The sequence below is a fragment of the Urocampus carinirostris genome, chromosome 13, assembly GCF_059441175.1.
Source record: "Urocampus carinirostris isolate Australia breed hairy pipefish chromosome 13, RoL_Ucar_1.0, whole genome shotgun sequence".
NCBI classification, from domain to species: Eukaryota; Metazoa; Chordata; class Actinopteri; order Syngnathiformes; family Syngnathidae; genus Urocampus; species Urocampus carinirostris.
The window spans coordinates 40,120,032-40,144,001 of record NC_142361.1 but is presented as its reverse complement, the minus strand read 5'-3'; the positions used below and the strand labels follow the sequence as shown (position 1 = coordinate 40,144,001).

The window sequence follows — 23,970 nt, the reverse complement described above, 5'->3', positions numbered from 1 at the left end:
AAAAACAGGTGGGAGTCAGGGTCGAAAAAGGCTTGCCTAGTATACACTGAGGATTGTGATCCGAACACGGAAGTGGATCTTCCGTAGCGAGCGATGGCGTGTCAGGAAAGGAAAATAGGTTGATTGCCGGGACAGGAGAGCAAGATGTGGTCGGGGTCGGAAACGAGTCGTAAGTCAGAACGGGAGAGTAGATGTCGTCGGGGACAAAAAGAAGTCGTAAGCTGGGACTGGAGAGCAGACGTGTTCAGGATCAAAATGTGTTGTAGCCAGAGACAGACGGGAGCAAAAACGGGACAGGCAGGAGTCAGGGTTGAAAAAAGCTTGCCTAGTATACACTGAGGATTGTGATCTGAACACAGAAGTGGATCTTCAGAAGCGAGCGATGGCGGTGTCAGGAAAGGAAAATAGGTTGATTGCCGGGACAGGAGAGCAAGGTGTGGTCGGGGTCGGAAACGAGTTGTAAACCAGAATTGGAGAGTAGACGTAGTCAAGGACAACAAGGGGTCGTATCTGGAGATAAACGGCTCTTCTCTTTTGTTTCCTTTAAGTAACAGACAATTAACATGTTACCTACAAGAAGGCACTCCAGGACCACTCTAAATGTTTCTCAAAGGCAAAACAGTTACTGTCAAGACCAGAACGGAGACAGGACCCACTTGCATTGCGTTTCTCTCAGTTTTATTGGAAGAAAGGAAAGGATTGCACCCACGATCCGGTGATCGCTGGACGCGGGAAGCAGGTCGCACTGATACTCGGATGGCGCTCCGAAAGCGGAAGTGGATCTTCTGTGGTGAGCGATGGTGGAGTCGGGGACAGAAAAAAACGGGTCAGTAGCCGGGACAGAAGAGCAAAAACGTGGTCGGGAGCGAGTCAGAAGCCAGAATAGGAGAGAAGACATGGACGGGGACAAAAAGAGGTCGACAGCTGGGACGGGAGAGTAGACGTGGTCAGGATAAAAAAAACGGGTCGAAGCCGGGGAACAGACGGGAGCAAAAACAAAAATGAGTGAAAATGAGTTTCACACCCTGTTCTACTGTTGACTATACCAGCAAACACATTCTCACAAAATGTAATATTATTTGAAAAGATTTATTTATAGAAAAGTGCAGAAAAACATAAATACAAATAAATAGAAGCAGAATCAATAAATACATATATCAAGGTTAACATGCAGTGTGAAATTAGCAAACAACACTTTGGGATTGGAGTATTTCTCTGTTCTCTTACGCCAGGCATGTCCAATGTCCGGCCCGGGGGCCAGTTACGGCCCGTGAGCAACTTTTCACTGGCATAAAATTGATAAGTAAACAAACAAAAAAATAAACAATTCATGGGGATAGTCCTTTGGCCAAACGCCCTCGCCTCTCTATAAAAATTGGCGACTGTTAATAGAAAAAGGATAGTTGACTGCGAGGGCCGCCACTTCCCGGACAACATAAGAGTATTTTTTCTCTGAACTCCGAAACAACAAAGAATACGATATCAAGAGTCACTGTCAGGCGTCACATGCCGACTACAAAAAGCCGACTGGAAATGAAAGCTGTGAAAATGTGAAGCAACCGGAAGCTGTTTTAGCTCCGCAGCAGCGCTTTTTCACGAGTCAAATGAAAATTCTGCAAACTTTTCACAGTGATTTTTTTTTAAAAAACTGTTCCAAATAACGCCGGCCCTCACACATTTTAGCTAAAAAAATCTGGCCCGCTTTCTGAAAAGTCTGGACACCCCTGCCTTACGCCACCGAATCAAAGCTTACAAATGATTTCAGATTCCTCCGAAACGTCCGCTTAGCACGCCGTGGTTTTCTCCTGGTTGTTCGGTTCCTGACCCCCAAGCCAGTCCTCATCCAGTTCCCCGAGGATCTCCTGCACGGACAGCTCGGGCAAGGGGGCCTGCTCCATCCCTGCTGGAAAACCAGATCCGTTGGGACCTTCCAGGACACTCCAGGAATCATCCAGGGAATAGCGAGTCTCTGTAGTGGGTGTATGGTCTCGGGTAGCCTCCCAGTATCCCGAGTCTGGGGTATCGGGGCTGGTCCGGTACTTCTGGGATTCTGGGCACATGAAGGTGAGGCCACTCGGGTTGTAGCCACGCTGATCGGCGGGAGACCACAAGGTTCCGGGGTCCGTCGGGGTGCTGGTCTGGGACCAGTACCCTCTCAAGAACGGGCTGGAGCTGCTGTACATGGGGCCGTAGTGTCGATGGTCTTCCATGAGGGCGTACATGGGAGCTCCGTAAAAGCAGGGTTCTTGCATTTCTTCCTTGACCCGGGTGGTCAAAGAGGGCGGAGGGGTCTGCGCACCACTCTGAGAATTTGGACCCGGACTCCCAGTCTGCCACAGCGCTTTCTTGGGCCCTTTGCACTTGAGGGTTCGAGCTCTCCGGTTCTGGAACCAAACCTAAGAAGAGAGAAACGCAAAAACAACATTTTTTTTCGGGTTAATCATTTCCTGGAACCAAAGGGGTTGTAGGGTTTCAATTTCGGGACTGTTAGCTTGGACCTGGAACCAAATTCCTGATAGAAAAGCGCTTGAGTCGTCTTTTCTAGAAAATTTGAAAACAGGCCTTCCGATGATAAGGGTGCATTACAACATATGCTAGGTGGTCTATGGGTCTTTCAATTCAGAATTTAGTCGGGATTACATACCTGACGCGCTCCATGCCCTTACAAACTCTCGTATTTTCCCTTACAAAATACAAAATCTTACACCATTTTTTTTTTCAAACGTGTTTATTGATCTAGTTTAACATGTTATATTGTACATGTGTTTCGTTATATGATATATATTGTTAATCAACATTTTTAGTGAGCTACTGAGTTGCTCGACATGAATGAGCTTTATTATGAAAATAGTTCAAAAATGAAGTCGCTTGGACGTTCACCGTAGAAGGAAAACATACATGCACATAGAATTAAGTAGAGTAATACTTATTTAATTCTTATTCAAATTATTAATTTTTTTTCTGCATTAAATTAATACTGATTAAAGGGATGACCACAAACATGTCTTTTTTCATTTTCTCCTTTTATACTTCCTTTTTTTTCTTAACTTCTTTATACAACATCATCATTCGTAATATAATGCATCAAAGCAAGTGAGCCGTTGGAGAGCCGGCTCTCTTTCATGAGTTGAGCCGAAAAAGCCGGTTCTCTAAAAAGAGACGGACTTTCTTTCACTCAGGTTTGGGTAGGGTTACTTTAACTGGATTACTTTCAATGACTCTTGGATGACTCCAATACCAAATATGCTAATAAAAGACAAAAGAAACTCAATATGAATCAAATGATGACTCACAACACGTGGTAAGCCTTCTCTCCTAGCTTTGTTCTCTTTGATCGCCGGCAAAACTAACATTAAATGTGACAGAAACAAAATGAACATCAATCCAAACATCATTTTTGCCGTTCCATGTATTCCATTACTCCCCAAGCCTGCACAAAATGGAGTCATTTTATTCCTATTTAGTTTCTTTTGTCTTTTATTAGCATATTTGGTATTGAAGTAATCCAAAAGTCATTGAAAGTAATCAAGTTAAAGTAACCCTACCCAACCCTGTTTATACAACATCATAATTCGTAATATAACGCATCAAAGCGAGTGAGCCGTTGGGGAGCCGGCTCTCTTTAATGAGTTGAGCCGAAAAAGCCGGTTCTCTAAAAAGAGACGGACTTCCTTTCACTACACAACTACCACGGAATGATGCATGATGGGAAATCCCCAGGCGGCAGACGCATGCGCACAGTAATATCAAACCGCTGGCTTCGTTGGCAAGGAAAAAAACGATACCGAGATAGAGGCTACCGCGGCGAACTCCCTTGACTTGATTTGCCATTTGGTGATCGTCGGTGTATACCGGATGGTACCCATAATTTTTCCGTACAGATTTCTTGTACGTCGTACATGTCTTAAAATGCACAATACATGTACTTTGTACGGCAAAAACTTACAGGTTGACAGGCATAACATTGTTACAACGTACTAATAACATAAATGACTATTTTACCATTGATTTCAAACGGCTAGCCTGTCTTGCTAATCAGGAACAAAAAAGTAGTTCTCAGGTACAAAGTAGTAGTAGTCCGTAGTGGAGAGCCGGCTCTCTTCAATGAGTTGAGCCGAAAAAGCCGGTTTTCTTAAAAGAGACGGACTTCCTTTCACTACACAACTAGCACATGAAATCCGAGGCGGCAGACGCATGCGCAGAGTAGCATCAAACCGCCGGCTTCGTTTGCAACGAAAAAAAACGATACAGAGATAGAGGCTGCCGCGGCGAACTCGTTTGACTCGATCGATTCGTCTCTCGGAGAATTCGTGTCCTACCTGGATCCGAGACTCCGGAAGTCCCGTGGTCTGGGACAGGCTCTCCCTCAGGCTGATGCCGGGGTAAGGGTCCGTCTCGAAGGTGACCCTCAGGAGTTCCACGTGCTCTTTGGAGAAACTGGTCCTCTTTCTTCTGCTGGCGCTGCGAGACGAGGAGCTACCAGAAGATGTGGTCCTGGATTCATCTAAGTGGAGATAGAAAATCAAAGCATTTAAACATACCTCCGATTTCATTAACTACCTCATTGATACTACCAGACAAACGATGCTGCCTTTTCTACTGTTGGTTTGATTTACCGTATTGTCCGCACGACAAGGAACCCCACATTATAAGGCGCCTCCCTGAAAACTAGTCTTCTGTCATATATTTTTCATCTAAATCAGGGCTGTCAAACTCATTTTAACTCCGAGGCCACACGGTGGCACCAACATTCTCTCGGGGGCCGGACTAGTACTTTGTAGATTAGAGAGAAAGAAATAAGAGAGAGAAAGAAATAAGAGGGAGAGAGCGAGGGAACAAGAGAGAGGTAGGGACAAAGAAAGAGAGAAAGGGAGAAAGAGAAGGAGAGAGAGAGAGAGAGAGAGAGAGAGAGAGAGAGAGAGAGAGGGACAGAAAGAGAGAGAAAGAAAGAAATCCAAAGAGATATAGAAAGAGAGAAGGAGAGAAGTAGAGAAAAGAGAAGGAAAGAAAGAGACAAGGGGAGGAAAATAGTAGGGGAAAGCAAGAGACAGAGAGAGAAAGAGACAAAAAGGAACAAAGAAAGAGAAAAAGAGAGACGGATAGAGTGCAAGAGAGTGAGAGAGAGAGAGATAATGTAAGAAATCAAAGATAAATAGTGAGAGAGGGGGAAAGAAAGAGTGAAGAAGAAAAAGAAATCCAAAGAGAAATAGAAAGAAAGTAATCAAGGAGAAAAAGAGAGAAGGGGAAAGCAAGAGAGAGATAGAGAGAGAGAGAGAGTGAAAGGGAGAAAGAGAGAGAGAGAGAGAGAGAGAGAGAGAGCGTGAAAGGGAGAAAGAGAGAGAGAGAAAGACAGACAGAGAGAATGATGTGGTGAGAGAGAGACAGTGAAAGGGAGAAAGAGAAAGAGTGAGAGAGAGCGAGAGAGAGAGAGAGAGAGAAAGAAATACAAGTATGGCGTTTGTGAGATGCACCTAGCAACAACAAGTGGACATATTTCAACCTACTGCTCGTTTTTCTCTTGCGCTTCTCTCATTGTGTTCTCACGGGCCGAATTTAATCCCTTAGCGGGCCCGATCCGGCCCGCGGGCCGCCCTTTTCACACCCCAGATCTAGATTATAACGCACTTGCGATTAAAACTATTTTTACACGTGTCAAATTTTACACGCTTTCAGTATATATTCATGCAAAGATTGATCAGACTAAAAATGAGAAATATTGAATGCAACAGGAATAGAACCTGGCCAGCTAACCACTAGACCAGCATTCATACAGATGACATATGAAAAGGCACAGTGTCACAAAATTTAAATACACTGTGCTAAAGATAAATGTTGGAGAATGAAAAAAAAGACTAAAAACTAAAACTCGAATGCCTTTTCAAATCTTCTCCATATCAAGTGCTCTAGTGTTGCCGCCGCCTGGGTTCGTTTCCCATTGCATACACTTTCGTTTCCCATTGCATACACTTTTACTTTTACATGTTTATCATTGACCAATCATTGAACAAATACAGTATTGTACTACTATAGAATCTCATGTTTTCTGTACAACGTACCGTTTTTATGTCCGACTATATTTATGCGTCCCAAGTAATTGTAACAATAACTATGATAAATTTATAATAATAATGATAAAAATATAATAACATATGAATTATTATTAATAATCACAAATCAGCTGTGTATTCACTAGACCACTCGAGAACATAGGAAAATGCATTCAATTTTATCACACTATTGTTACCCAAGGTACCTTGTTGTTTTGGCTGAAATCCTTCCCATAATACCCAACATTGTACAACGTGGCACACAATATTTGTTGTTTCTCTAAACATTGCTCATTCTTGGTAATATACTACCATAAAACCTTGGTATGACGAAATTTGAGGTTTTTTTTAGTAAAATAAAAAGTGTATTTTCAAATAAATAGAGTATATGCAAAAAATAAGATCTGTGACCCGGTACCAGTAGTTGCCGACCACTGTACAAATGTAAATACTGTATGCCTTTCCAGTTTTCCAGTTTCCAAGGCGCACTGGGTCATAAAACTTTCAGATGAATGGCTAAAATTTGGGTGTTAAGGTGCGGCTTATAGTACAGAAAATACTGTACATTTCTAGATTTCTCCGTATAAATATCAAGTACACTCATATGGCAATATCTGAGCACAGTATTTGTTCTGTGAACCCTTGTGTCGCGCATGATTGAGGTAATGTGACATTAAGGTGCGGCTTATAGTACAGAAAATACTGTACATTTCTAGATTTCAGTGTATAAATATCAAGAATACTCATATAGTAATATCTGAGCACAGTATTTGTTCTGTGAACCCTTGTGTCGCGCATGATTGAGGTAATGTGACATTAAGGTGCGGCTTATAGTACAGAAAATACTGTACATTTCTAGATTTCAGTGTATAAATATCAAGAATACTCATATAGTAAAATCTGAACAAAGTATTTGCTCTGTGTACCTCTGTGTCGCGCATGATTGTGGGTTGTTACATTAAGGTGCGGCTTATAATACGGAAAATACTGTACATTTTTAGATTTCAGTGTATTAGTATACTCATATAGTAATATCTGAGCACAGTATTTGTTCTGTGAACCCTTGTGTCGCACATGATTGAGGGTCGTTACATTAAGGTGCGGCTTATAGTACGGAAAATACTGTACATTTCTAGATTTCAGTGTAGTATTTCTAGATTTTAGTGTATAAATATCAAGTATACTCATAGATTAATATCTGAGCACAGTATTTGTTCTGTGAACCCTTGTGTCGCGCATGATTGAGGTAATGTGACATTAAGGTGCGGCTTATAGTACAGAAAATACTGTACATTTCTAGATTTCAGTGTATTAGTATGCTCATAGAGTAATATCTGAGCACAGTATTTGTTCTGTGAACCCTTGTGTCACGCATGATTGAGGTAATGTGACATTAAGGTGCGGCTTATAGTACGGAAAATGCTGTACATTTCTAGATTTCTCCGTATTAGTATACTCATGTAGTAATATCTAAGCACAGTATTTGTTTTGTGAACCCTTGTGTCGCGCATGATTGAGGTAATGTGACATTAAAGTGCGGCTTATAGTACAGAAAATACTGTACATTTCTAGATTTCAGTGTATAAATATCAAGAATACTCCTAAAGTAATATCTGAACACAGTATTTGCTCTTACCATTACTGGAGTCCTTCCACATGGCGGCCATTACTGCTTTCCTAAGACAGGTCTGATGTGACAGAGGTCAGTTGGGGTTGTGTGTTGTCCCCGACTCTGTCAGGATACCTTATATATTGATCTCCTCACTGCTTGGTAAGGGTCTTGGGGAGGGGTTTCATGATTCTTTGATGGCAGTTGGTCAGCAGAAGATGTGTAACAACCCCCCCCCCGTAGCCATTATCACCCCATCTTTATCAAAGCACAATGAAGTTCAGTAGCAAATGTGAGGAGAGGAGCCTCGTCGATACTACTTAACAATGTTAGCTGTTTTTACTGAGGTCTTTGGGTTCTTTAGATCTTTTTAGGGGTTGGAAGTAATAGTGTGAAGTTTTTCACTGAAAATGGAGTTGTTGCTGATAAATGTTGGGGGTTTTATTGAGTTTGTATACCTGCAGTCACTTCATTCTCCATAGAAGCGCATTACTGTGTTATATAGTAAAGAAAATGTGGCAAATTGTTTTAATGAATTCGTAAATTTTAGATTTGATTTGGCGCTATGTTCCGGTCCGGAGCCTTCGCTCTGAAAATGCTGGTCTACTAGTGATCCCAAGAGCCAAGAAGAAAAGTGGATGACCATTTTCTCATGTGTGGTCCCTTCTCAAGGTTTCTTCATTTTCCTCATGTTGAGGTTTTTGAGTTTTTCCTTGCCCTCATGTAGGTTTTGGATCAGGGGATGCTGTAATAGTAGTCTATGGTTTGCAGTAGTCTGGGGTCTGTGCAGCTCTTTGAGACTGTCCCTTCTCAAGGTTTCTTCATTTTCCTCATGTCAAGGTTTCGGAGATTTTCCTTGCCCTCATGTAGGTTTTGGATCAGGGGATGCTGTAATAGTAGTCTATGGTTTGCAGTAGTCTGGGGTCTGTGCAGCTCTTTGAGACTGTCCCTTCTCAAGGTTTTTTCATTTTCCTCATGTTGAGGTTTTTGAGTTTTTCCTTGCCCTCATGTAGGTTTTGGATCAGGGGATGCTGTAATAGTAGTCTATGGTTTGCAGTAGTCTGGGGTCTGTGCAGCTCTTTGAGACTGTCCCTTCTCAAGGTTTCTTCATTTTCCTCATGTTGAGGTTTTTGAGTTTTTCCTTGCCCTCATGTAGGTTTTAGATCAGGGGAACGTGTATTAATAGTCAGTGATTTGCAATAATCTGTGGTCTGTGCAGCCCTTTGAGACTCTCCCTTCTCAAGGTTTCTTCATTTTCCTCATGTTGAGGTTTTTGAGTTTTTCCTTGCCCTCATGTAGGTTTTGGATCAGGGGATGCTGTAATAGTAGTCTATGGTTTGCAGTAGTCTGGGGTCTGTGCAGCCCTTTGAGACTCCTTGTGATTAAGGGCCAAACAAATAAACTGGATTTTAAGTACCCTTTTGTCAGTACTATTCAGTACTTTTAGGTAATAAAAATACTTTATTATAATTTTCTAAACATTGTAGTACTTTTAATTACTTTTTGTCATTTATTTTATAGTATTTTTGACTACTTTTTCTACCTTTTTTCTGTTATAATCATTACCTTAACAGTTTTAGGTACTTAAAATAGTTTTTTATACTTTCTCTGTAATAATAGGTATTTTTTAGCATTTTGGGGAGGTCTTCATTGACTTGGTTTCAAAACTCAGATTTCCCAAATTTTGACCTAGCAGGTCTTAGCTCAATGCTAATTTTTTTTTGCGGATTTTAAAGGAATTATTATAAATTTAAACAGTTGGATGGATGGATGGGCGGATGGATGCAAAAGAGTTATCCTGCAAAAAAACATGAGGTTTTTGAGTTTTTCCCTGCCCTCATGTAGGTTTTAGATCAGGGGAAGGTGTCATAATAGTCTGCGGCTTGCAATAGTCTGTGCAGCCCTTTGAGACTCTTTGTGATTATGGGCGTCACAAATAAACATGCCTTGCCATGACTTCCCTCATGTTGAGGTTTTGAGTTTTTCCTTGCCCTCATGTCGGTTTTAGATCAGGGGATGGTGTCCTAATAGTCTGTGGTTTGCTATAATCTGTGGTCTGTCCAGCCCTTTGAGACTCCTTGTGATTAAGGGCCAAACAAATAAACATGACTTGACTTGACACACTAACTACCCGATAGCAGCGTCAGCCATGCAAGGCGACTACCTGCGATCAGGGGCATTAGTTATTCAGTGTCTTTCTCAAGGACAATTCGACATATAACACAGATAAACCGGGAATCGAACCTGCGACCTCTCAACTCTCACATACGACGAGTCTTCATGGGCTGTCGTCCTCGCTCAGCATATCAAATGACAGAAAAGGCCTCTCAACATCTGAGATTTCGAAAAGATGACATCGCTCGAATGCTAACGAGCAGTCATGTGACGAATATGGAAAGATATGCAAACGGAGGGGGGGGGCACGTTAATCACAGCGAAAAACAGAAAAAGCCCATCAGTGCTCACTCTCTTCTTTTCATATGCTAAGCGACCAAAGAGGGGCCCGTTATTAGATGATTAACCGGACGCTCGCCCCAGAATCTCCATCCCATTCGGCGTAACATGCCCGGGCCCCCGACCGCTTGTGTGTTAACGCTTTGACCTTTCACCGATAACCCGAAATCACCGAGCGTGCAGAAAAACCGTGACGCCCGTGCTTCCGATTCCAGGCTTCGCGTCGTGTGGTAAAACAGGAAGGAGGGCGGCGTGCTAAAGGTCAAAGTTGTGTTTGCGCGCGTATTCGAAAACAGTGCAGTGTGAAGGTAACCCCGAGCAGCTAAACAAACAAAAAATATCTTTAATCTTGATACCTGCGAGTGGAGACGGCTCCTTAGAGTCCCACCGATTCGCTACAGAGTCCAACAGAATCTTATCACCAATCAAGAACCGTATTTTACAACCTTTAAAGAGAATGTAATGACGCTTATATCGTATTTTCTTGAATATAAGCCGCACTGGTTTATAAGGCGCACCTTTAAAAATAGTCAAGTCAAGTCATTTTTATTTGTCTCCAAGGGCTGTACACAGCACAACAACAAAATAGGTCGTAATATATAGAATAGACCTTTATTTACAAAATGGGTTAACATATTGTGACAACGAAATTGGTCATGACACTCCAGTTTTACACATTCACAGTGATGCAAAAAAGCCAAGAAGATAAAGGAACAGAGAAGATAAGGTTATAAAACACATATATATATATATATACACATATACACATACATATACACATATATATATATATACACACATATATATACACATATATATATATATATATATATATACACATATATATATATACACACATATATATACACATATATATATATATATATATATATATATATATACACATATATATATATAGGAACGGAAATATTTTAAGCCAAATACGAAAAAATTAAATATGTAACTTGGTTTACATAGAATCCAAATGCCAAATATGATTATAAAAATAATAATACTATTGAAAAATTCATACACAGGTAAAAAAAACTAAATTGGAGCTAGATAACTAGCTAAAATAGTAAAAAAAATATCAAATGTTAGCTCGATAGCTAGGTAGATAGCTAGGTGGATAGCTTGCTAAATAAAATCCAAATGCCAAATATGACTATATAAATATTAATGATGTTGTAAAGTTCATCAAAATTGGAGCGAGTTAACTAGCTAAAATAGTTAAAAAAAGATCAAATGTTAGCCCGATAGCTAGGTAGATAGCTAGGTAGATAGCTTGCTAAATAGCAAAACATTTACAGAGATAGCTAGCTACAAAGCTAAAAAAAAATAACCAAATAGATAGCTAGCTAAAAACAAACTGCACATTTTTTGCTCATTCGCCTTCTAAAACCCAATTACGGGATTGGCGTTTTTTTTTTTTAAACCACTAGGAGGCACTAAATACACGTGGTCCCTTTTAAGACTAACACTGCTCCAAATTTGACACTTTGTGTCAAATACTCTTTCATATATAAGTGCCACCTGACTATAAGACGCATGAAACTAAAACTACATTAATAGAATAGAATAGAATAGAATAGAATAGAATAGAATAGAATATACCTTTATTGTCATTGTTACAAAATGGGTTATTTAACATATTGTGACAACGGAATTGGGCATGACACTCCAGTTTTACACATTCACAGTGAGGTATGAGCCAAGATGATAAAGGAAAAGAGAAGATAAGGTTATAAGGTTATAATTAAGAGTAAAATTAACATTATAAAATTAATAAAACTTTTTTTAAATAGAACAAGCAATCATACAGTTATTTTGACTATTATAAAATCTTGTTTGACGACTATAAATTGTATGCATGCGTTTTAAATTATATTTACCGTATATTCCGCCCTATGAGCGCAATTAATTTGTCTTGTAGTCCATAAGTACAGTGCTATTTATCTTATTGGCAAATATAGAATATTACAAATATATAAAACAACATATATATTATTAAATGTGTTTTTTTTAATTGTTTTAGCTGGTTCAGTCCTTTAAAAGGGAAAGCGGGGAACATTTCACTTTATTCTTATATGTTGTGATTGTCCAAATACAAAAAAATAGGTTACTTGTTATTATTTTTAATTTACAATACATTGAAAGGGACAGTGTGTGATATTTAGTGGCTCATTGATGTAAAAAACGCAATTTATTAAAAAAAAAAGCAAACCGCAAAAGTGCTATAAAAAATGGGTTGATTTTATTGTCGTAAACCGAATATCCTGCTTTAATCCATGTAATATCTTCTAAATCCACAAGAGGTCACTGTTACAGTGTATACCTTATATCCAGAACAACGTTTTCCTCCATTTATCCAATGTTGTGCAAAAATGTAACAAAATACTCACCTGAAACGGCGATAATTGATATTTGGACAGTTATAGAAGTATTTTGAGCTATTATAGCGACATTAAGCATGTTATCGTCGATTAAATCACCGTATAGCGAAAGAAGCCGTAATGAGTAGAGTGAATCGATCATGCACACACGGACACATTTAACAGTTGCACCAAGAATCAAAAGGAGCAGAAACAGCAGTAGTGTCAGCAGTCATGGCTAAAAGTGACGAAAGTCATTATTTTAAAAGAACAAGCCTCTTTTGGATCGTCTCCATTCTATTCGGTTTGGGATATTTTACTGTAAGTAAACAAAAATCCAAGTGAGCATTGACATTTTCGACTTTTTGTGTTGCGTTAGATGCCGCCAGGAAACCATACGACTCAATAGAAATTGATTCATATTGATGGAAACCGGTGTCCGTTTGTTTTACGTAAAAAAATTCTTACGAGGGTCTGTTGACATTTTGATATTTTGTTAGTTTCGTTTTCAAAGTGGCTTCCGATGCGATTGTCATTGTTTGCTTGTGCGGTTTATCTTATCGGGTTGAATGTTGCGTCCGAAAGAAAACAGACTTTGAGTTGCTTTGAGTCCAAACTGCAAGTGAACACATCTCGATTTGCTCCGTTTTTTCCTCTTCGTTTCCGTTTTAACTTCCTTTTAAACATTAAACTTTAAATAATAAAACGCTAGACTCGTTTAAAATGTAACAGTGATCCGTATTTTGAATGCTCAACTATGCACTTATTGTCCCCTCGTTGCCACGTTGCACGTTGTCTTCCCCAAATATGCGACCGCAGTAACCAGAGGGTAAAGGGACAGTGTGTAATCTTTTACCACAATAGGTCGCTTCATTGTGTTCAAGACCACAAGGGAAAACACAAATTACGAAGACCCAGTGACCAAAAAGCAACATTTGTCTGAAAAAGAACATGTCAAAAGAAAGAAAAGGTGGGGGAAAGTAAAAAGGGGAAAAAAGACAAATATAGAGAAATAAATACAGCCAAGAAAACCAAGAAAAAGAAGAGAAAAAGGGATGGAAAAAGAAAGAAAAAACATAAAAAAGGGAAAAAACAGTCAATATGTTTAAAAGAACAAAATAATGTCAAAAAGAATGGGGGGAAAATGGGTTTTTGGGTGTACCCTTAGCAGCAAGATATCAGACAAATATGTCAGCTCCCTCTAGGCTAGGCTCACGCTATGTCAAATAAATGCAAATATCTTGTTTGAATGAAAAGTCATATGTATTTTTTTGCCTATCGTGTTCTATATGATGATGATGTGAGAGATAGAGAGAGAGAGAGACAGAAAATGAAAGAGAGAGAGAGAGCGAGAAAGAGACAAAAAGGAACAAAGAAAGAGAAAAAGAGTAACTGATAGAGTGAAAGAGAGTGAGAGATAATGTAAGAAATTAAAGAGAAATAGTGAGAGAGGGGGAAAGAAAGTGTGAAAAAAGAGAGGGAGAGAGAGAGAGAGAAGTAGAGAAAAAAGAAAGAAAGAAAGAGACAAGGGGAGGAAAATAGTAGGGGAAAGCAAGAGAGAGAGAGAGAAAGAGACAAAAAGGAATAAAGAAAGAGAAAAATAGAGACAGATAGAGTGAAAGAGAGTGAGAGTAAGAGATAATATCAGAAATCAAAGAGAAATAGTGAGATAGGTGAAAGAAAGTGCGAAAAAAGACAGGGAAAAAGAGAGAGAGTGGGAGAGGGAAAGAAAAAGAGAGAGACGTAGAGAAAAGAGAAGGAAAGAAAGAGTCAAGGGGAGGAAAAATAGTAGGAGAAAGCAAGAGAGAGAGAGAGAGAGAGAGAGAGAAAGAGACAAAAAGGAACAAAGAAAGAGAAAAAGAGAGACAGATAGAGTGAAAGAGAGTGAGAGGGAGAGATAATGTAAGAAATCAAAGAGAAATAGTAAGAGAGGGGGAAAGAAAGTGCGGAAAAAGAGAGGGAGAGAGATGGAAAGAGAGAGAGAAGTAGAGAAAAGAGAAGGAAAGAAAGAGACTAGGGCAGGAAAATAGTAGGGCAAAGCAAGGGACAGAGAGAGAGAGAAAGAGACAAAAAGGAACAAAGAAAGAGAAAAAGAGAGACAGGTAGAGTGAAAGAGAGTGAGAGGGGGAAAGAAAGTGCAAAAAAAGAGAGGGAAAGAGAGAGAGGGAGGGAGGGAAAGAGAGGGGGAGAGAGAGGGAGACATTTCAGTGGGACACCATCAACAAAACCAAGGCGTCCTTTATTATGAGAGAAGCGGAAAAGCCATAGAACCTTTGAGCGTCCATCCTTCAATTGGAAGTACGAGGGCTTGGCATACTAGTCTGCTTTGTCGCTTTTTGGTTAAGGCGATGATTCGCTTGAGCGCAGACGAGGAGCGCGACGACCGCAACTGAATGGCGAGCAAAGTTCCAAAATGGCCGAGACGGAGCGCTAAAAATGCAATTGGGTGCGCCTCCATATTGGAAGGGGCTCGTGACTGCCTCCAAGGAGCCCTTTGTATTCTGCTTTTGAAGAGAAAATTCGACAAAGTAATAGAATACTTTTCTGATGAATGTTGTTGAAAAAAAATGGATTTCTCACAGAAATATACAATTTGATATCTATATCTATTTATAGATATCAAATTGTTCTGCCCATACATTCAGCAGAGAGGCCCCACAACAATTTTGCAGGGGTCTGAGCGTTGACACAAAGCAACGCTTGAAACAACAGTGAGCAACGGCAATCCCAAGTGTGGCAACTAAATCATTAACAAACCTGTCCAAAACTTGACATAAAGTTACATTTTGATGAGGTTCCGGCAATGCAATTTTTTTTTTCACTTTTGTATGAATTGACTAAAGTACTATTGCAAAGGTTGTACGGCCTACAAACGTTGTTTGTTCGTACAATTCTTTCACAAGATTTTCATTTCTTTTTTGTGTTGATTTGAATGCAACACAAACGTTTTCTTCTTTTTCCATGTTTTTTTCTATTTTTTTAATTCCTTAAAAAAAATCTCATTGTGTTTATTTTTTCCGAGCTGTTACTTTTTTCTTTTTGTTCTCTATTTCCTTTTTTTCCTTTGTTTCTTCCTTTACTTTTTTCTGGCTTTTTTCTGATTTTTTCCTTCTTTTTTCTCTTCCTTTTGTTTCTTTTTTTCTCAGCCTTTCACTCCTTTTTCATTCTGGTATTTTTTTTCTGTTTTGTTCTATCCCCCCCCCCTTCCTTGAAGTCATTTTGTGCATAATTTTAGATCATATTTGGTCGTGTAGAGATTAAAGAAGCAAAAACAACCCAAAGAGCCTTTTGGGACCAGAAAGAGCCGGTTCCTAGCCGAAGAAGCCGGTTCTCGAAAAAATCTACTTACTTGACTCAACTTCGTTCTACTTTGACCTTGACTTCAAAATACCACATTTTCTTCTTTTTCCCTGGTTTTTAATCCCTTTTTAAAAAATCTCATTGTGTTTATTTTTTCCGAGCTGTTACTTTTTTGTTTTTGTTCTCTATTTACTTTGTTTCCTTTGTTTGTTTACTTTCTTTTTTTCCGTCTTTTTTTTCTGAATTTTTTCCCTTCTTTTTTCTCTTCCTTTTGTTTGTTTTTTTCTCAGCGTTTCACTACTTTTTCATTTTGGTATTTTTCTCTTTTTTCTTCTATTCCCCCTTCCTTTAAGTCATTTTGTGCACAATTTTAGAAATTTTTTTGATTAAAGAAGCAAAAACAACCCGAAGAGCCGTTTAGGACCCGAAAGAGCCGGTTCTTTTTAGTGAGCCGAGCCGAAGAAGCCGGTTCTCGAAAAACTCAATTGACTTTACTCAAATTTGTTCTCCTTCGACATTGACTTCAAAATACCGCATTTAGAAAACAGCGTCAGGGGAACCCTTGTATATTTCCCATCATGCACTGTAACTTTGACTTAAGTCGCTTCTTAATTAGCAATTTGGAGCCCTGATTTTTGTGAGCTGGCTCAATTTTCTTGTGCGCTGAGAATGTGCTGTTTAGAGGGAACATTGCCCGACAGTATTCTCTGGTTTACCCCCTCCGCATCATATGCGTCAATATCACTCACTCCTAACCATCCTTTTTTCGTAACAGTTTCTCTATTTTCTATAAAAAAAAATCACTAACGTTGGTATTCTTTGTTGTTTCTCTGCAGTGCATTGTTTTTGCGCCGGAATTGATACCGTACCAACACCTGGGCCCGTTTGGTACTTTCTGCAAGTACCTCGTGGACAACCATGCCGGGACTTTGTACAAAGGGTGAGCGCTTATTTCACATTTTGGAACAGTTTTTGAAGGTCTGGTAAGAGGCATTGTGGGAGGAAATTGAAAATATTTGACTCCCCCTCCCCCCAAAACGCTAAATACCTGTGGAATGATTCACTCCCTTCTCTGCCTCCGGAATTGAATTCTGGATTTGGGCAACGGGTCATCAAAGTGTTTTCACAAAGTGTTGCTGAAGATTGTAAATAATGATTCTTTTTCAGAAGATAATCTCCCTTTCATCAGTGAAGCCTCGTTGAGACCACGCCCAAATGCAAAATAATACATCACGTGATGGCAGAGGGGGGGCTAGGAGCACAACAATGGCGGATTAGGGTTTTCATTTTTGCAGTCATGCGATTTATAAAAGGTACAAAGGAATCAGGTGAGGCTCGTTCAATTTATTCAGGCCACAGATGATTGCGAACCACGGACTATGATGACACCATCCCCTGATCTAAAACCAACATGAGGGCAAGGAAAAACCTCAACATGAGGAAAATAAAGAAACCTTGAGAACGGACAGTCTCAAAGGGCTGCTCAGACCACAGATTATTGCAAACCACAGACTATGATGATGCCAATCCCTGATCTAAAACCTACATGAGGGCAAGGAAAAACTCAAAAACCGCAACATGAGGAAAGTCAAGTCAAGTGAAGTCATGTTTATTTGTCTAGCCCATAGTCACAAAGAGTCTCAAAGGGCTGCACAGACCACAGATTATTGCAAACTACAGACTATTATGACACCATCCCCTGATCTAAAACCTACATGAGGGCAAAGGAAAACTCGAAACCTCTGTCATGTTTATTTGTGACGCCCTTAATCGCAAGGAGTCGCAAAGAGCTGCACAGACCACAGACTATTGCAAACCACAGACTATTATGACCCGTCCCCCAATCTAAAACATACATGAGGGCAAAGAAAATCTCAAAAACTGCAACATGAGGAAAGTCAAGTCAAGCGAAGTCATGTTTATTTGTGACGCCCTTAATCACAAAGGGTCTCAAAAGGGCTGCACAGACCACAGATTATTGCAAACCAGACTATTCTCACACCATCCCCTGATCTAAAACCTACATGAGGTCAAGGAAAAACTCAAAAACCTCAAAATGAGGAAAGTCAAGTCAAGTGAAGACACGTTTTTGTCTAGCCCATAGTCACAAAGAGTCTCAAAGGGCCACACAGACCACAGATTATTGCAAACCACAGACTATCATGACACCATTCCCTGATCTAAAACCTACATGAGGGCAAGGAACAACTCAAAAACCTCAACATGAGGAAAATAAGGTCAAGTGAAGTCTCGCGTTGTCTCGCGGGTCTGCTTCAATCCCTTAACCTGATCCGGCCCCCGGGCCGCCTGTTCGACACCCCTGGTCAAAAGATTAATGGGTCAAAAGAGTGCTCTAACCTAAAACTATATTACCCACAATGCCTGGCTACTTGCAAAATGACGCCACTGGACGAGTGTTTTCACATCAAAGAGTGGACTAAATGATCCCTCGTATGTTAATTGTTTTGGAAATAATTGTATTTTTTATTGCCAAATTTGATTTAGATTTGTTTTTCAGAGATATATAATATGTGTGTGTATTATTTACAGTACTATACGGGTTTTTTTTTTTATCATATTTTCAGATTTTTAAATATATTTTGTCACCTTTTATATTATTTTTTTGCTTAATTTATTTGGATTTTTAAAAAAGTTTTTATAGTATTTTTATTTTCTCTTTTTTAATGCATTACTTACTTTGTTTTTTAATATATTTTTTTAATGAACCTATTTTATTCTTATTTTTTCCAAACGTATATGTACATGTGACTATATGTATTTTGTTAATTTTACAATTTTACTATAGGATTTTTGTGACGTTTATTTAACATATAAGTGTAGTTTTATCTTTTCAATGCAACTGTAATGTTTATGATACAGACATACATTCAATGACATTTTTACCGTATTTTCATTCATAGGCGCACCCCCTAAAAGTGTTATTTTCCCATATAAAAGGCACACTGGACTATAAAGCACATGGGATTAAAACTAAAAAATGCAATCTGCTGATTGACAAAAACTCACTTTTTCGGCAGCGCGAGTGGTCGATTCGGTCTTTTTCAGACTTTTGGAGACATTTTGGAGGCTCTGTGGGACTTTTAAGGAGTGGAGTTCATTTGAGCCAGTGCAGTCTGGGGAGGCAGATGCGGTTGTGCCTCACTTGTCAGCATGGAAATGTCAAATGAAAAATGATTTGAACGCCTTCTTTTCATTCAGTTGTTTCTCGTTCAAGTTTTTGGGGATTTTCTTATTTCTAAGCGGCTGAATTTTCACACGATATTATTATCAATAATATCAGTATGTAACATATTGCAGAGTGAGGCACGCAGTTCTCTTGCCTCACAGCAGAGGGCAATATTGAGTCAAGGGATTCTCAGAGGGAGCTACCGTGTTGATACGTTCGCAAAACATTTGTATGTAACGGGAATCGAACCCAGGTCACGGACTACCAGTGGTACAGATGACCAATATTCCCTCGAAGCTGCCCAGAGCTTTTCTGCGCACAAGAAAATCTAGCCAGCTCACAAAAATCAGGGCTCGAAATTGCTAATTAAGAAGCCAATTAATTCAAAGTTACAGTGCATGAAGGTCAAAATACAAGGGTTCCCCTGACGCTGTGTTCTAAAGGCGGTATTTTGAAGTCAATGTCGAACGAAGTTGAGTAAAGTTAGTAGAGTTTTTCAAGAACCGGCTTCTTCGGCTCGGCTCACTAAAAGCAACCGGCTCTTTCGGGTCCTAAACGGCTCTTCAGGTTGTTTTTGCTTCTTTAATCCCTACACGACCAAATATTATGTAAAATTGTGCACAAAATGACTTAAAGGAAGGGGGGGATAGAACAAAAAAGAAAAAAATACCAAAATGAAAAAATAGTGAAAAGCTGAGAAAAAAAGAAACAAAGGGAAGAGAAAAAAGAAGGAAAAAGCCAGAAAAAAGAAAAGAAAGAAACAAAGGACAAAAGGTAAATAGAGAACAAAAAGAAAAGAAATAACAGCAAGGAAAAAATAAACACAATGAGATTTTTTTAAAGGAATTTAAAACAAAAAAAAAGAAAAAAACAGGGAAAAAGAATAAAGCGTTTGGGTTGCATTCAAATAATTTCCAATGATATCAAGTGAATCTTGTTGCCAACATTGTACTTCCACTCAAAAAACGTGATTAAATACAGTTCTGTATCCTACTACTAACGACTTAGTTGCCACACTTGGGATTGCCGTTGCTCACTGTTGTTTCAAGCGTTGCTCACCGACTTTGTGTCAACGCTCAGACCCGTAGGGAAAATGACAGGGAACATTGCAGATGACATATGAAAAGGTTTTAGATTTGGATCTCATCATCAAACTATTTTTACTCGCGGGGGCCCGAGAAAATTCTGCGGTTCCGTTTGAAATGGGCAGCCATTTTGTTGATGTGGCCCTCTGAAAGTGGTTGGAAATGTTTATCTTCATTAAAAAGGATTTTTTTTCTGTTTCTGTTCGAAGGTGGTGGGCAACCTGGGCAATCCATCTTGCCGAAGCCTCGGTTTCCCTGAGAGTCTGCCGGTAAGAAAGTAGCCGTGTCATTCGCGAACGAAGCGGCTCTGTAAGCCGGCTCTTTGAAGTGAGCAGCAAAGGATGGCTCCCTATCGATAAGGAGTCGGTGTCCTCCGAAACCCTATCTTTCTCTCTTTCCGCCCTCTCTATCTCTCTCATTCTTTCTCAAGTTTTCTCTCTTTAACTTTCTCTCAATCTCTATATTATTCTCGCTCCTTCTCTCTTTTTCTCTCTTTATTTCCTCCTCTCTTTTTATCTGTTTCTCTATCTTTTTCTTTCTGTATCTCTATATTCCCCTTTTCTCTTCTTCATTTTTCTTTTTAGAATTGTATCTCTCTTAATTGGTTCCTTCTTTCTTTATATCACTCTATATTTCTACTTCTCTCTCTGGTTATAATTTCTCTTTCTTTCCCTCTTTCTATTAAGATTTTTTTTCAACTATATACTTCTATAATTTTGTCTTTATCTTTCACTATCTTTCTCCTTATCACTTTTCTTTCTCTCTCGTTCTTTCCATTTATACTTTTACTTTCTCTACCTTTCTTTCACTCTTTCTATAAATAGTTCTCTATCTCTCTATAATCATCTCTCTCTATCTTTCCCTGTTTCCCTTTTTCTACATCTTTCTCTTCAGTTATAATTTCTTCCCTCTGTCTTTTTCTTTTCCTCTTTCTTTTTAGATTTTTTTTCTGTCTATCCCTCTATATTTTTTTCTTAAACCCTCACTATCTTTCTCTTGAACTTTTTTTCTTTCCCTCTCATTCTTTCCATTTATACTTTGACTTTATCTTTCTTTCCCTCTTTCTATAGTTCTCTATCTCTCTATAATTATCTTCTCCCTTTCTTCCCTCTTTCTTTCTGTTCCTCTTTTTCTCCATCTTTCTCTTCTTTTATAATTTCTTTTCTCTTTCTCTTTCTTCCTAGATTTTGTTTCTGTCTTTAATTTTTTCTTGATCTCTGACTATCTTTATCCTTTTTCTGTCACTCTCATCCTTTCCATCTATACTTTTACTTTCTCTCTTTCTATAAATAGTTCTCTATCCCTCTACAATTCTCTTCTCTCTTTCTTTCTGTTCCTCTTTTTCTCCATCTTTCACTTCATTTATAATTTCTTCCCTCTGTCTTTCTCTTTCTTTCCCTCTTTATTCCTCTATAATTTTTTGTTGCTCTCTTTTTCTCTTTCTATATATAGTTCTCTCTCTCCATAATTACATTTTTCTATCTTTCTTTCTGTTCCTCTTTTTCTCCATCTTTCTTTGCATTTATCATTTCTTCTCTCCGTCTTCCTTTTTTTCTCTTTCTTTCTCGATATATTTCTCTCTCTTGCTCTCTATCTATAATCCTCTCTCTCGTTCTCTTCACGGCGTCATCCGTGTTTTTTTTGCTTAATACAAACAATTGAAAATTTCGATAAAGTTCACTTTTGATCAAAAATGGCCATTATCATATTGTAGCAAAGATGGAGAAAAGAGGAACCGAAAGAAAGAAGGGGAAGGATAGAGAGAGAAGATAATTATAGAGAGATAGAGAACTATTTATAGAGAAAAAAAGAAAGGTAGAGAGAGTAAAAGTATAGATGGAAAGAACGAGAGAAAAAGAAAAAAGATAAGGAGAAAGATAAAGACAAAATTAGAGAGGGATGAAGATAGAAAAAAACAAAAAGAAAGAGGGAAAGAGAAAGACAGAGGGAAGAAATGATAAATGAAGAGAAATATAAAGAAAAGGAGAAACAGAAAGGAAGAGAGGGAAGGATGGAGAGAGAATTATAGAGAGATAGAGAACTATTTATAGAAAAAAAAGAAAGGTAGAGAAAGTACAAGGATAGATGGAAAGAACGAGAGAAAAAGAAAAAAGATAAGGAGAAAGATAGTGAGAGATAAAGACAAAATTAGAGAGGGATAAAGATAGATAGATAGATAGATACTATTTCAAAATAAATTATTGATGAATTTGGTGGATAATCTTTCATGATTATTGACAATCTATCACTTAAGAAAAAAATCAGAAGAGCCGTTTTGTAACAGACTCTTTTCAGTGAGCCGAGCCTAAAAAGCCGCTTCTCCAAAAATGAGAAAAATGAGAAAGAGGAGCTCGTCCACGAGATGGCGCTGTTGTGTCTTTGTGTTTTCCTATTGATGAATTTGGTGAATAATCTTTCATGATTATTGACAATCTATCACTTAAGAAAAAAATCAGAAGAGCCGTTTTGTAACAGACTCTTTTCAGTGAGCCGAGCCTGAAAAGCCGCTTCTCCGAAAATGAGCCATATGAGAAAAATGAGATAGAGGAGCTCGTCCACGAGATGGCGCTGTTGTGTCTTTGTGTTTTCCTATTGATAAACTTGGTGGATAATCTTTAATGATTATTGACAATCTATCACTTAAGAAAAAAATCAGAAGAGCCGTTTTGTAACAGACTCTTTTCAGTGAGCCGAGCCTGAAAAGCCGCTTCTCCGAAAATGAGCCATATGAGAAAAATGAGATAGAGGAGCTCGTCCACGAGATGGTGCTGTTGTGTCTTTGTGTTTTCCTATTGATGAATTTGGTGGATAATCTTTCATGATTATTGACAATATATCACTTAAAAATAAAATCAGAAGAGCCGTTTTCAAACAGACTCTTTTCAGTGAGCCGAGCCTAAAAAGCCGCTTCTCCAAAAATGAGCCATATGAGAAAAATGAGATAGAGGAGCTCGTCCACGAGATGGCGCTGTTGTGTGTTTTCCTATTTCAGCAACAAAGGCATCGGCCCACCCACCAATTTCCTCTGGGGCCTGCAGACCTTCTTCTTCGGCTTCGCTTCCCTCGGTCTCCTGGTCAAATACAACCCACCCAGGTCCAAAAAGCACTGAAGCGTCCACCAGAGAGGAACCGAGGAACATAAGACCGAGTGCCTTTTTCCATCTTTGAGGTGTCTTGCTAGATATTGAAGTATTTGAAGAAGTGAGATTTGCTGTGATTCCTCTTTCTAGAGATTGTTTCTTTTTCAAGGAGATGAATTAAAAAAGTGAGTGTGTTTCTGATCCGTTTTCATCCCTTCTTGATGTTGACATTCCCAGGGATGATGAAGCTCTTCCGGCTGCTGCGGTACACTTGAGAAGCTTGCATTTGGGGTTTGATAGTCTTGTTTTCTCTCTTTTATATTTACTTTGTCCTTTCTGTCTTTTTCTTTCTTTCTTTCTTTCTTACCTCTTTGTTTCTTTCTTTCTTACGTACCTCTTTGCTTCTTTCTTTCTTACCTTTCTTTCTTTCCTCTTTCTTTCTTTCCTTCTTACCTCCTACTTCCTTTCTCAGTTCTTTCTTTCTTTCTTTCGTTCCTCTTTGTTTCTTTCTTTCTTTCTTACCTCATATTTTCTTTCTTTCTTACCTCTTTCTTTGTTTCTTTCTTTTGTACCTCTTTCTTTCTTTCATACCTCATTGTTTCTTTCTTTCTTACCTCTTTGTTTCTTTCTTTGTTTCTTTCTTACCTCTGTCTTTCTTTCCTCTTTGTTTCTTTCTTTTTTACCTCTTACTTTCTTTCTCAGCTCTTTCTTTCTTTCGTACCTCTTTCTTTCTTTCTTTCTTACCTCTTTCTTTGTTTCTTTCTTTCTTTCTTTCTTACCTCTTTCTTTGTTTCTTTCTTTCGTACCTCTTTCTTTCTTTCATCCCTCATTGTTTC

The 23,970-nt window shown here is 38.8% G+C and overlaps 2 protein-coding genes across 3 annotated transcripts; one reads left to right on the top strand and one right to left on the bottom strand.

Annotated features, from left to right (window-relative positions):
* Positions 1-1,120: 1,120 nt before the first annotated feature.
* mxtx1 (mix-type homeobox gene 1) lies at positions 1,121-10,503 on the bottom strand. Of its 2 annotated transcripts, XM_088351680.1 has the most exons (4): positions 10,467-10,503; positions 7,684-7,779; positions 4,320-4,504; positions 1,121-2,396 (listed from the first exon to the last, which is right to left on the bottom strand). In XM_088351680.1, exons 2-4 carry the CDS (start codon positions 7,712-7,714, stop codon positions 1,785-1,787), a joined length of 828 nt encoding a protein of 275 aa, XP_088207806.1. In that variant the 5' UTR covers positions 7,715-7,779; positions 10,467-10,503; the 3' UTR covers positions 1,121-1,784. The 2 variants fall into 2 exon arrangements, with proteins under 2 accessions (XP_088207806.1, XP_088207805.1); XM_088351679.1 differs by lacking the exons at positions 7,684-7,779; positions 10,467-10,503 and having other exon boundaries at positions 4,320-4,607.
* Positions 10,504-12,640: 2,137 nt separating this feature from the next.
* On the top strand, positions 12,641-23,335 carry tmem254 (transmembrane protein 254). The gene is made up of 4 exons (XM_088351503.1): positions 12,641-12,803; positions 16,619-16,722; positions 20,264-20,323; positions 23,047-23,335. Exons 1-4 carry the CDS (start codon positions 12,717-12,719, stop codon positions 23,162-23,164), a joined length of 369 nt encoding a protein of 122 aa, XP_088207629.1. The 5' UTR covers positions 12,641-12,716; the 3' UTR covers positions 23,165-23,335.
* Positions 23,336-23,970: the final 635 nt, after the last annotated feature.